The sequence below is a fragment of the Cucurbita pepo genome, unplaced genomic scaffold, assembly GCF_002806865.2.
Source record: "Cucurbita pepo subsp. pepo cultivar mu-cu-16 unplaced genomic scaffold, ASM280686v2 Cp4.1_scaffold000752, whole genome shotgun sequence".
Lineage (NCBI taxonomy): Eukaryota > Viridiplantae > Streptophyta > Magnoliopsida > Cucurbitales > Cucurbitaceae > Cucurbita > Cucurbita pepo.
In genome coordinates this window covers 1-14,330 of record NW_019646967.1, presented here as the reverse complement: position 1 = coordinate 14,330, position 14,330 = coordinate 1, and the positions used below count along the sequence as shown (strand labels likewise).

At 35.6% G+C, this 14,330-nt stretch overlaps 1 protein-coding gene across 1 annotated transcript; it reads left to right on the top strand.

Moving 5' to 3' along the window:
• Positions 1 to 1,460: 1,460 nt before the first annotated feature.
• LOC111785797 lies at positions 1,461 to 5,101 on the top strand. The gene is made up of 7 exons (XM_023666181.1): positions 1,461 to 1,617; positions 1,855 to 1,964; positions 2,600 to 2,749; positions 2,840 to 3,072; positions 4,121 to 4,231; positions 4,605 to 4,649; positions 4,751 to 5,101. Exons 1-7 carry the CDS (start codon positions 1,512 to 1,514, stop codon positions 4,908 to 4,910), a joined length of 915 nt encoding a protein of 304 aa, XP_023521949.1. The 5' UTR covers positions 1,461 to 1,511; the 3' UTR covers positions 4,911 to 5,101.
• Positions 5,102 to 14,330: the final 9,229 nt, after the last annotated feature.

Sequence of the window (14,330 nt, the reverse complement as noted above, 5' to 3'; positions counted from 1 at the left end):
TAGTATGGTCTAAATGACCGCGTTATCTAGTTTGAGTGTAATATGTAAGAAAGTTTAGAAATGTTTCATACTTAATGGTTAAATGTGGAAGAATTATAAATCTAAAAGATTAGATTAAAAATAAAAAATAGAATTGGATCGAGGGTGTATTCTCATTGATATTCATAACCTTCAAATAGGATACAAGCTAGCAACTTAATCTACCAATAAGTAAAATATAAACTAATTAAATATTGAAAATAAAATAAAATATACTATAAATCAAAGAATATTAAGATATAATATCTAAGATATATTCCATAAATAATATATCTCAACACTCCCCCTTAAGTTGGAGAGTGTATGTTAATGACATTCAACTCCTTGGAGGTCAATAACATCCAAGTTGTCTTTACAAGTGTAGTCAATAACACCCAAGTTGTCCTCTAGAGGAGAGTGTAGGTCAATGACACTTTTGTTTTTCCAGTAGTGAAAATAGAGAGGGTAGGTCAATAACACTCAACTTGTTTTTGAAAAGAGAGTGTAGGTCAATAAAACTTTTGTCTTCCCAATAGTGAAAATATTGGTTAACTCTAAACAAGTATTTGCTGATGATCGGACACATTCGTTTACATTTTTAGACTTTCAAGAAATTATTGAATTTACAAGAAATGTGCCAAACCAAAAAATAGATCGCATCTGATTGGTTTGCATTTTTAGATTTCTCAAGAAATTATTGAATTTCTCAAAAAGATGCAAAACTCAGGAATAGACCGCCTCTGATGTATCTCAAAACTTGAAGAGCTGCTTCTTGATTTATGTATAAATGATTTATTTCAGGATTGGTAATTTGTTCCATTTAATTTGATTGGAACAAAAGAATATCCTAGTTGATCAAGTGATGAATATAATAAGGATGTGTTAAATAAACATATGAAGTTTTGAAGTTGGATAATGACACCAAGATTGGTGCTCTGGATCACTGGAGAGGTTGGGAAAGAAAATACAAACATCTTGAATATGCCACCTTTGAGCTTGGTGAGAAATTTGAAGATACTTATCACGATGGATGATCGGCGGCTGTAAAGGCTTCACTGATTGAGTTAGTTGATGAACTGGGGCCGTAAAGATTGATTGAGTTAGGGTTTGGCTTTAGGTCTAATACTCCCGACAATAGGGGAGTATTAGGAATACCAAACCCTAACTCAAGAGGAAATTTTTGATATTTAAGAATACCAAGATCAAATCTCTGATTCTTTGTTAAAAATAAAAAATAGAATTGGATCCAAAGTATGTATTCTCATTGATATTCATAATTTTTAAATAGGATACAAGCTATCAACTAATACCTATTAATAAGGAAGATATAAATTAATTAAATATTAAAAATAAAATAAAATATACTATAAATTAAATCATAAAAGAAAGAATATAAAATTTACGATCATTTTTTGTTTTTTATTTTGAAAGGATAAAAAACCCATATTAAAATTTGATGATCAAACTCCATTTGAATGGATGAATGACGCGGAATGATGGAGGCAAGAGAAGTGGACGAAGCATTGAAGGTGTTAGACTCCTCTCTTTCTCGAATCAAATGGCGTCTCAAATTTCCAGCCAAGCGTCGCCTCCAAATAGGTCAATTTCTTGTTCCCCTTCTCCCTCTTTCGATTTTTAGTTGCTTCCTACCACTTCATTTCCCCCTCTTCTGTTAATGGCTTCAATTTTATACTCAACATGCTGATGCGTTTCGATTATTGCATACTTAAAAGTTTTCGAGCTTGAAAATCATTTGCTTTATATCACAAAGTTTCATAAGCTACAGGTTCTTGTCCGCGCGTCCTCCTTTGATCACTGCTTGTTTTTATGGTGCAGATATCTTAGCTCTGTGTACAGGAATGAGACCAGTTGTAATGATAGACTATGGTGGAAAGATGCCTGAACTGCAACAGCGGCTTTGTTCACTTCTAGAACTAATTCAAAAGGTTTATTACTTATTTGTTGGTTGCATAGATTATGTTGTTTTATCAATTATGCTGCTCAATGTCTTTATGTCCTTAACATCGTTTGGACATATATTAGAATCAATTTCTTTGTTATTTCAGTGAAGGGAATGAAACTGAAGCCTAGAAAAATTGTCTTCACAGTGAATATAAAATCTCAAATTTCTAAGATTCCATGAATGAGGTTCAGTCGCTACAATAAAGTTGTGGTCATATAAGGGGTGCTAGATGTTGAGGATTATTGGGAGTGAGTGTCCCACGTTGGTTAATTTAGTGGAAGATCATGGGTTTATAAGTGAGGAATACTAACTCCATTGGTATGAGACCTTTTGGGGAAGCTCAAAGCAAAGCCACGAGAGTTTATGCTCAAAGTGGACAATACCATACCATTGTGGAGAGTCGTGTTCATCTAACACTAGTACGGTATCCACTTTAGACAGTTGAGCTACTCCTTAAAAACAATTATGAAAACAAGATACATAAGCGTGCAAAAATAGTTAAAATCCTTTATAAATTGCTTGTACTTTTTGTATGGTAAGTTAAAGTTTGACCATTTTATCTATCTTAATGTCCTGCACTGCAACTTTTCTAATTTGGATGTTCTTAAACTGATGCAGGAATTACATATATTTGAGAATCTTAAGGTAATGATCATAGAGGATATGATATATCTGATACATGTGCAAGGACTTGGCGAGCATGTTCAATCAGGTTTAAATTCCAATTTAACACTGCTCCTTGTAGACATTGAACAGGATCCCCCCAAGGTTTGCAGTGTTCTTTGATATTCATCTTTCAATTTTTGAGGTGCTACATTTACCCATATTGGTGATTACCTTTTGTCTTTTTTGCCTCAGATGTTAGTAGATGCTGATCAAATCCCACTGGGTTTGCAGTTTAAATCAATTCAAAAGTTGTTTTCATCTTTATTTTCTCTAGATGAAACGAAAAATGACCCATCATCATCGCTCGGGGAAGACTGCGTAACGAATACCAGATCCTCTTTTCATGGGATTTATTCTCAGTCTTCTGTCATTGATCTTACTAAACATTTGGAACATTCTGAAATCACTCTGCCAACTTTAAATGGGTAATTCTTTATTTCCCCGAGTACCCTTTATTATTTTTTACATTCGTAAGACTCGTAAACTGCCTAGAGTCATCTTGAGCTTTGTAGCTGCGAGTTGGGGTTAGTTGTTGTTAAGGATATTTAGTCCTGAATTATAGTTTACCATATATATCATATTTGATATTTTATTAAGGCAAATATTACCTTCTATTACGGCTTACCATAGTTATCATATTTGCCTTTTTATTATAGGCAAATATCTTATATTCATTTATTACTCTTTCCATATCTTTTGTAATTTATTTGATTCTCTAAATGATGATAAATAGAAAACTTTCACACCATTTAGAGTGGTTTTTAGCAAATATTCTCAGTTGTAGCATTTTAGTTGTATGAGGATTTTGAGTGCTACATCAACTAAATGAGTCAAGAACCTACCAGATGGCATTGTCTGACTTAAAATTTTGGATGTAGTAGGAACGCAACATGATTTTAGTTGACATTGTCAAGGAACCTCAATGGATAATTGTGGAATGATGTGGGTAGAGATGAGAATTTACTTATAAGTAGAGATTAACCACCCTCTGACTAAAGAGACTTTAGCAGATGAATTTTAAATCCTTTAGCTGGAAAATCTCTCCTCACATATAATTAATTGGAGAACTGTTTATGTAACTTGCACTTCACTAGTTAGTTCTAGTTGGAGCAATTTTTTGTTAGCTTTTAGGGTTCAGAAATTTTGCTTTGTCCTGTTTTTTTATATCTGACCCTACGGCGAGAATGAATTATTAACGTCAAATATAAATAAATAACTTTAAAGAGATCAATGATAATCTTAGACTGACAGCTCTTGCTTTGTAGACTTCCTCTTGTATGGCTCACCCCAGCCCGTAGGCTGTTTCTCTCTGCACTTCTTGTCTAATATCTCTTCTCTGATGTTTTTGTTTTCATGAACAGGAAAAAAAGAAAATTAATGAACATTCAATGTGATTTGTAATATAGGATTTAGTTTCATTGTTTTGATAAATTGAGTTTAGTTTGTGATTAGTCGATACTTTATTTGGTGTAGATGGCTTCTTGGCTATCCAATTGTATACCTTTTTCACAAGGAGCACATATCTGAGGCTACTTACAATCTCTCTGCAAAGCCTCTTCACATCTTCAGACTATCAGTAAGCAGGTATGCCATTTCTAATTTGTTTTGTCCCACGAAATGATCATAATAGAAAATCTACTCAAGGAAAATTGTTTCAACCCTAGACATGATAAAAAAAACACACTTGAGAGTACCATTTCTTCATTTCTGTAAGAGTACCATACTTGAGATATCTGCCATGCCCCTTCCGTAGTATGAAGGAATTCTTATCCAGGTCAAATCTCTTAAAGGTTCTAAATCAATTTGGAAGAACAATAATGTAGTCTAGTTCTTTTCGTACTGTTGAGCTATGGATTTTCACTTATAGAGTAAATGGTTCTTCTGAAACTACTTTTGCTTATTGAAAGTATTTTACTTCTAGAACATTTTGTCGAGTGTCATTTTGAACTCACTGCAGGAATGATGCCTCCACAAAAGGATCTCAGCTTGAAGAGCTTCTAAGGTAATTTTGAAAGTAAAAGTTCAAATGTCTAGCTATGATTATGCAAGATATAGATATGATGTATATTGGCTGTTGCCTTACTAAATGAATTTGGACATCAGTTTCACAGTGCCTTATGAACTGAGCATGGGAGGGGCGAAGGAGGCATGGGCGGAGGCATTTTTGGCAAGTATGCAGCAAAAGTGGGAGAGATGCAGTGGAGTGTGGGGTTCGTTGAGGATGGACGTTACGGAATGTCATGCACAGGCCATTGTCTTGTAAATTGTGACACAGCCAATCAATCAACTCAAGGAAATAAAAGAATTGTATTTGTGCATACATATCAGTATGAAACGGCATCTGATATTGCCTGCCTTCTAATCCAAACTTCGTTTTGCATTTTCAGGTACGCTACTCTCCATCATTTGAATACTTCACTTTTCCTTATCAACCTTTTAGTTTAAATTTTATTATTTTTTAGTCTTAGCTTGAAAATTGGTTGAAATATAATTTTTGTCTTTTAGGGTAGGGATTGTTGTCTATTGGATGTTTATTTTGCCTTTTTAAGTTTTAAAAATAATATTTTAGTCTTTCAGATTTGAAATAATTCACGGGCTAGGTCGACCATTAGTTAATTAATGAAAAAATGTGATAAGCGCGAACAATGTTGGATTTTGCAAAGCTAAAGGTTCTAGAATTCTTGCAAACTTTCACAAAGAAAACTAACTTAACGAATTGATTCCAACCAAGAGCTGGTTAGAAGATGAATAACAGATCGAACTTGGAATCTATGATGGTCACTCTTAGATTTCAAGACGATTTACTCTAGAATTAGCTGGATCAAAACTAATTCAATGAATCGGTTTAAACATCAAACCTAAAGCAAGGTTTGAAAAGAATAACACTAAAAAGGTATCAAGAAAGGTTTTGTTTGTATTCAACAAAGGTATTGTTTGTATTCAATTGATTCTCAACATGAATATTACGTGCCTTTTTAAATAGGCTAAAAAGATAACGCAAACATAATGGAGTTCATCTACCAGCTACAACTACCAATAAAAGTTAATAAATACAAATTGAAGAAAATAAGGTAAATTGTCTTAATTGGTAGTTCAACTACGAAAGGCAAAAATCTTCTAATCACTTTCTAATGTCAGCCACTCTATTATTTTCATGATTTGATATGGTAATGCTATAAAGATTTTTGGGCCCAAATTATTTGTTTCAACTTGTACATTAGCTAGCATTTGAAGATGTAATGTATAGGTCTCTTGAATCTTCTTAACCTTGTTTCTTGTAATCGGTCCTTTGGATACATGCAAAGGGTCAGTAGTTGAATTCATATCATCCTCCCTTACGGTAAAAGGATTTGTCCTCAAATCAAGGTATTCATTCCCTACATCAAATAGAGTCAAATTAGCCACATTAAAAGTAGAACTTACATTGTACTCAGCTCTAAGATCTAGCTTGTATGCATTGTCATTGATCTGCTCTAGTACTTGAAAAGGACCATCTCCTCGTGGTTGAAGTTTAGACTTTCTCTTATTTCGAAACTTTTCCTTTTGTAGATGAATCCAAACCCAGTCACCTTGTATAAAAATCAATTTCTTTCTTCCTTGATTCTTGCACGTGACTAGTTTTTTATTTTTGTTTTCAATTCTTTCTTTTATGTCTTTGTGAATTTTTTTTTTTTTTTATGTATTCGGCTCTTGAAGAAGCTGCATCATTAGCGAACATATTAGGTGGCAAAGGTGATAAATCTAGAGGAGTTAAAGGATTAAATCCATACACAATCTCAAAAGGTGAACAATGAGTGGTGCTATGTATCGCTCTATTGTATGCAAATTCTACAAAAGGTAGAGTCTCTTCCCAAGACTTAAGATTTTTGGAAATTAGTGACCTAAGTAAGGTTCCTAATGTTCTATTAACGACCTCAGTTTGTCCATCGGTTTGGGGGTGTCAAGTTGTAGAAAATAGAAACTTAGTTCCCAACTTTCCCCACAAAACTTTTCAAAAATGGCTTAAAAATTTTACATCCCTATCACTAACAATGCTTTTGAGAATACCAAGCAATCTAACCACTTCATGAATAGATTAGCTATGTTAGTAGCATCGTCTGTTTTGTTACCTTGAATGAAATGTGTCATCTTACTAAACCTATCAACTACCACAAAAATGCTATCATGGTGTCTTCTAGTCTTCGGTAATCCTAGAACAAAATCCATGCTAATGTCAATCCATGGTTCACTAGGAACATCTAAAGGTGTGTAAAGACCATGTAGTTGTGTCTTAGACTTAGCCTCCTTACATTTAAAACATTGTTTGCACATGCTTTTCATGGGCTTAGACTTAGCCTCATGGGCTTAGACTTAGCCTCATATAGCATGTTGTGTGAACATTTTTATTGGTTGAAAATGAGGAAAGATGTGAACAAAGTATGCAAACAATGTTTTAAATGTAAGGAGGCTAAGTTTAAGATACAACCACATGGTCTTTACACACCTTTAGATGTTCCTAGTGAACCATGGATTGACATTAGCATGAATTTTGTTCTAGGATTACCGAAAACTAGAAGACACCATGATAGCATTTTTGTGGTAGTTGATAGGTTTAGTAAGATGACACATTTCATTTCATGTAACAAAACAGACGATGCTACCAACATAGCTAATCTATTCATTAGGGAAGTGGTTGATTGCATGGTATTTCCAAAACCTGTTAGTGATACGGATGTAAAATTTTTAAGTCATTTTTGGAAAGTTTTGTGGGGGGAAAGTTGGGAACTAAGTTTCTATTTTCTACAACTTGTCACCCCCAAACCGATGGACAAACTGAGGTCGTTAATAGAACATTAGGAGCCTTACTTAGGTCACTAATTTCCAAAAATCTTAAGTCTTGGGAAGAGACTCTACCTTTTGTGGAATTTGCATACAATAGAGCGATACACAACACCATTCATTGTTCACCTTTTGAGCTTATGTATGGATTTAATCCTTTAACTCCTCTAGACTTATCACCTTTGCCACCTAATATGTTTGCTAATGATACAGCTTCTTCAAGAGTTGAATACATAAAAAAAAATTCNCCTTTGCCACCTAATATGTTTGCTAATGATACAGCTTCTTCAAGAGCCGAATACATAAAAAAAAATTCACAAAGACATAAAAGAAAGAATTGAAAACAAAAATAAAAACCTAGTCACATGCAAGAACCAAGGAAGAAAGAAATTGATTTTTAAACAAGGTGATTGGGTTTGGGTTCATCTACAAAAGGAAAAGTTTCCAAATCAGAGAGAGCCTAAATTTTAACCAAGAGGAGATGGTCCTTTTCAAGTACTATTGCGGATCAATGACAATGCATACAAGCTAGGTCTCGGAGGTAAGTACAATGTAAGTTCTACTTTTAATGTGGCTGATTTGACTCCATTTGATGCAGGGAATGAAGACCTTGATTTGAGGACAAATCCTTTTAAAGAAATGGAGGATGATATGAATTCAACTACTGATCCTTTGCATGTACCCGAAGGACCGATTACAAGAAGGAAGGTTAACAAGATTCAAGAGGCCTATACATTGCATCTTCAAAGGCTAGCTAGTGTTCAAGTTGAAACAAAGACTTTTGAGCCCAAAAATCTTTATAGCATTAGCGTATCAAATCAAGAAAATAATGGAGTGGAAAGTGATTAGAAGACTTTGGCTTTGATCGTACAACCCATTAGTTGCATGGGATAAGGGAGGGGTCGCGCCCCCCATGAGGGTGGACTATCATGAACCTAGGAGGTACTCAACACACTACTAGGTAAGGTACCATATAGTATCAGATAGCCATGTATGAGGTAGCATCGCGTAGAGAGACACCAGCCATTCATAGCTCGACATAAGGAACTCTTAGGGTTTAAATGAAAGGACAGAGAACCAGAATAGCCCCAAGGGGATAAGATTAGAACCAGACGTCCTAGAGCCAATGAGATGCCCATGAGAATCTATTAAGCCTAGAATGCGATGAGAGTCTACAAGTAGGTGACTTACTTAGTATAATTTTTATACTCATCCCTCTTTTTCTTCATTTTTTCAAGTGTTTGCAGGCTGCCAGTTGAGGTGGAGGAACGTTTGAGAGTTGTGCCATTACAGAGGGGGTCGTTTTGGAGCGTCACTCTTCAGTCGTTTTGGAGTCTTTTGTATTCTCTTTTATAGTTGTACTCTTTTTAATATTTGAAACATTAAACTTCTCTTTGTTCAAATTTAAAAATTTTATGAGATTTTTATCTTTAATTTCTGTCTATTTTCGCTTTCGTCTTTTTAGTCACGGTTCGAAGTTCGAAGCCTCGAAAATTGGGTTGTGACACATCTCTACCTGATAGGACTAGAAATGATCCTAGTACAACTAGTACATCGATGAGAGTGTACAACTAGGTACTTTTTAAATATTATTTTAAATGTCGCTTTCATGAAACGTGTTTTTTGTAAACTATTTTGATATGCCTCCACGGACATGGTTTGATACTTTTAAATTCTTTTATGTCGCCCTTGAATCCACGTGGCGATCCATGATTCAAAACCTAAAAAAGTGGATCGTTATAGATATTAGGATGACACTATAGAGGACGATGAAAACTCGTACAAGTGGCATTGAGTGGTCAACATAACTTGCTATCATTGTAACAACGTCAACGCCCTAATCATTATACCCTTTCTCAATATGTTTATTATCAATTCCATACTCTTTCGTTATTGAAATCCTCTTGGCCTAACTTTCACATTGAAGATTTGATAGATGTTATTCTCTTGAAATTGTTATTGCATGTTGAATTTGAATAATAAATGGTAAATAAATCACAATGTTCATATTCAACGTTCATTTGTGAAAAAGTTTGTGTTTTCAAGAAATGTAAAGATGATATGGAGTCACATTGTTCAAAGAACAATACCTCTTGAACTTAAAAGACTTTTCCCAATACATAAATCCAAATAAAACAGAACAACTCAGTTCATTCCAACACGACAGACATACAGACTTAACTTCCAGCTGTTTTTAACATAAATTTATGTTCATAAACGGCAAATAGCATTGCCGGCCAACGGCGGCTGCAATACATATGTTGAGGTTTCCTGAAGAATGTCTGAATATTTGGAAGAGATATTGATGATGCCACCAACAAAAGGGTTGTGGGTATAATCCAAGCAAGCCAAGGCAGCAACAACAAGGTTTATGAGTATATAAATAGATGGGCAAATAAGAACATTTGTGATGAGGCAAAGAAAGAGTGTAATTAATCTAAGAGAATAATGCAGCCTTGTTCTTGTAAGCAATGGATATTGAAAGGTATTGCATTGGTTGGTTTGATCCAAATTTGGTTTGAATTTGGAGAGTGTTCCAATGGTGGCGATTGGATCAAGAGCTTACCAGGCCAACCAAGTGTTAGCTTTCGACAATTTGGTGGATATATTAGCATTGATGAACTCCAAAATAGATCTCTTTTCTACTACTTTGTTGAGGCCCAAACGGATCCTTATTCACGCCCTCTTGTTCTTTGGCTCAATGGAGGTAACCTTTGGAGCCTATTTCTTCTTCATCACACCATTTTCAAATTCAAGTTTTGTGTTATAATGTGTTTTTGTTTCGTTTTCAAGGCCCTGGTTGTTCATCTCTTGGTGCTGGAGCTCTTACTGAGCATGGCCCTTTTAGACCCAAGGGGGACGTTTTGATTCTCAATCAATTTAGTTGGAACAATGGTTTGTGTTATTTAGAGGATTAATTTTGTTCGTCTTTTTTAAATGCATGGATTCAATAACGTACCAACGATTTGATACAGTGGCAAATATGTTATATCTCGAAGCTCCGGCGGGAGTTGGCTTCTCGTTTTCTGAAAACACCTCATTCTATGATACTGTCAACGACAAAATTACAGGTCAGTTTTGTTAAGAATTACGACTCTCAACAATAGTATGATATTGTCCACTTTACTTTTGGTTTCCCCAAAAGACCTCGTACCAATGGAAACGTATTCCCTACTTATAAACCCGTGATCATTCTCTTAATTAGCCAATGTGAGACTCCCTCCCAATAATTCTCAACAAGTTCATGTAAATTTTGAGAAGATTCAATGATCAAATATATGGTTCGGGTGATTGCAGCACAAGACAACTTAGTTTTCCTCAAGCGATGGTTGGACAAATTCCCAGAATACAAAACCCGAGATTTGTACATCACAGGAGAGAGCTACGCAGGCCATTACGTTCCACAACTAGCAAGCCTAATCCTTAAATCGAAACTCAATATTAAACTCAAAGCTATAGCGGTTAGTATTATTTTTCTTAATATTCGGTTTAAACGGTATTAATAAAACTAATAACCCGAAACAATTTCAGATAGGGAATCCATTGCTGGAATTCAACACGGATTTCAATTCAAGAGGCACATATTTATGGTCTCATGGAGTGATTTCAGACTATGCATATAAACTTCTAAACACAGTTTGCAGCATTTCCCAAATGACAAGAGAATCCATTGTTGAAGGCAATAATATCTCAGCTGCATGTTCAGAAATCGATGATTTGGTGTCCCAACAGATCTCTGATTTCATCAATGTGTATTCTATCAATGTGGATGTGTGTTTAACTCAGCCCCCGGCTGCTCCTGGCACCCTCCATTCGCTCACTTCCACCAGACAAGGAGATCAAGCTAACGTAGCCAAATCGTCCTCCACTGCCCTCCCACAATACTTTGTAAGTTCCCGTTCACGTCCCCTTGATATGGTTAGGAATCACGACCCTCCATAATAGTATGATATTGTCCACGTGGCATTGTTTTTTATTTTTTCAAAAGGCCTTATACTAATACAGATAGTATTCTTTACTTATAAACTCATGATCTTTGAGACTACTTCTCTCCATAATCATCAACAACCCTCCCCTCGAAAAAAGTACACGATAGAGCCGCCCATGAGGCCTCCTTCTCTGGAGCTCTCGAACAGCCTCCTCTTGATCGAGGCTCGACTCCTTTACAAAATGCCTCGTACCAATGGAGATAGTATTCGTTACTTATAAACCTATAATCTTCCTCCTAATTAGTTAAGGTGGACTCCTTCTCCCAATAATTCTCAACAAAGATCTCGTAAATTTTTGTTGGTTGTTATAGGAGGATGGAAAGATAGACGTGTGCATATTAAATGAAGTGGATGCATATCTAAACAGAGCGGATGTGCAAGAGGCTCTTCATGCGCGGCTGGTTGGAGTATCTAGTTGGTCCCTATGTNAAAATTGGGTTGTGACACATCTCTACCTGATAGGACTAGAAATGATCCTAGTACAACTAGTACATCGATGAGAGTGTACAACTAGGTACTTTTTAAATATTATTTTAAATGTCGCTTTCATGAAACGTGTTTTTTGTAAACTATTTTGATATGCCTCCACGGACATGGTTTGATACTTTTAAATTCTTTTATGTCGCCCTTGAATCCACGTGGCGATCCATGATTCAAAACCTAAAAAAGTGGATCGTTATAGATATTAGGATGACACTATAGAGGACGATGAAAACTCGTACAAGTGGCATTGAGTGGTCAACATAACTTGCTATCATTGTAACAACGTCAACGCCCTAATCATTATACCCTTTCTCAATATGTTTATTATCAATTCCATACTCTTTCGTTATTGAAATCCTCTTGGCCTAACTTTCACATTGAAGATTTGATAGATGTTATTCTCTTGAAATTGTTATTGCATGTTGAATTTGAATAATAAATGGTAAATAAATCACAATGTTCATATTCAACGTTCATTTGTGAAAAAGTTTGTGTTTTCAAGAAATGTAAAGATGATATGGAGTCACATTGTTCAAAGAACAATACCTCTTGAACTTAAAAGACTTTTCCCAATACATAAATCCAAATAAAACAGAACAACTCAGTTCATTCCAACACGACAGACATACAGACTTAACTTCCAGCTGTTTTTAACATAAATTTATGTTCATAAACGGCAAATAGCATTGCCGGCCAACGGCGGCTGCAATACATATGTTGAGGTTTCCTGAAGAATGTCTGAATATTTGGAAGAGATATTGATGATGCCACCAACAAAAGGGTTGTGGGTATAATCCAAGCAAGCCAAGGCAGCAACAACAAGGTTTATGAGTATATAAATAGATGGGCAAATAAGAACATTTGTGATGAGGCAAAGAAAGAGTGTAATTAATCTAAGAGAATAATGCAGCCTTGTTCTTGTAAGCAATGGATATTGAAAGGTATTGCATTGGTTGGTTTGATCCAAATTTGGTTTGAATTTGGAGAGTGTTCCAATGGTGGCGATTGGATCAAGAGCTTACCAGGCCAACCAAGTGTTAGCTTTCGACAATTTGGTGGATATATTAGCATTGATGAACTCCAAAATAGATCTCTTTTCTACTACTTTGTTGAGGCCCAAACGGATCCTTATTCACGCCCTCTTGTTCTTTGGCTCAATGGAGGTAACCTTTGGAGCCTATTTCTTCTTCATCACACCATTTTCAAATTCAAGTTTTGTGTTATAATGTGTTTTTGTTTCGTTTTCAAGGCCCTGGTTGTTCATCTCTTGGTGCTGGAGCTCTTACTGAGCATGGCCCTTTTAGACCCAAGGGGGACGTTTTGATTCTCAATCAATTTAGTTGGAACAATGGTTTGTGTTATTTAGAGGATTAATTTTGTTCGTCTTTTTTAAATGCATACATTCAATAACGTACCAATGATTTGATACAGTGGCAAATATGTTATATCTCGAAGCTCCGGCGGGAGTTGGCTTCTCGTTTTCTGAAAACACCTCATTCTATGATACTGTCAACGACAAAATTACAGGTCAGTTTTGTTAAGAATTACGACTCTCAACAATAGTATGATATTGTCCACTTTACTTTTGGTTTCCCCAAAAGACCTCGTACCAATGGAAACGTATTCCCTACTTATAAACCCGTGATCATTCTCTTAATTAGCCAATGTGAGACTCCCTCCCAATAATTCTCAACAAGTTCATGTAAATTTTGAGAAGATTCAATGATCAAATATATGGTTCGGGTGATTGCAGCACAAGACAACTTAGTTTTCCTCAAGCGATGGTTGGACAAATTCCCAGAATACAAAACCCGAGATTTGTACATCACAGGAGAGAGCTACGCAGGCCATTACGTTCCACAACTAGCAAGCCTAATCCTTAAATCGAAACTCAATATTAAACTCAAAGCTATAGCGGTTAGTATTATTTTTCTTAATATTCGGTTTAAACGGTATTAATAAAACTAATAACCCGAAACAATTTCAGATAGGGAATCCATTGCTGGAATTCAACACGGATTTCAATTCAAGAGGCACATATTTATGGTCTCATGGAGTGATTTCAGACTATGCATATAAACTTCTAAACACAGTTTGCAGCATTTCCCAAATGACAAGAGAATCCATTGTTGAAGGCAATAATATCTCAGCTGCATGTTCAGAAATCGATGATTTGGTGTCCCAACAGATCTCTGATTTCATCAATGTGTATTCTATCAATGTGGATGTGTGTTTAACTCAGCCCCCGGCTGCTCCTGGCACCCTCCATTCGCTCACTTCCACCAGACAAGGAGATCAAGCTAACGTAGCCAAATCGTCCTCCACTGCCCTCCCACAATACTTTGTAAGTTCCCGTTCACGTCCCCTTAATATGGTTAGGAATCACGACCCTC

Coding starts and splice junctions, on each gene's coding strand:
- LOC111785797 (XM_023666181.1), top strand. CDS start 1,512: ATGATGGAGGCAAGAGAAGTGGACGAAGCATTGAAGGTGTTAGACTCC. Junction 1,618..1,854: donor CAAGCGTCGCCTCCAAATAG/GTCAATTTCTTG, acceptor TTTATGGTGCAG/ATATCTTAGCTCTGTGTACA. Junction 1,965..2,599: donor TTCTAGAACTAATTCAAAAG/GTTTATTACTTA, acceptor AAACTGATGCAG/GAATTACATATATTTGAGAA.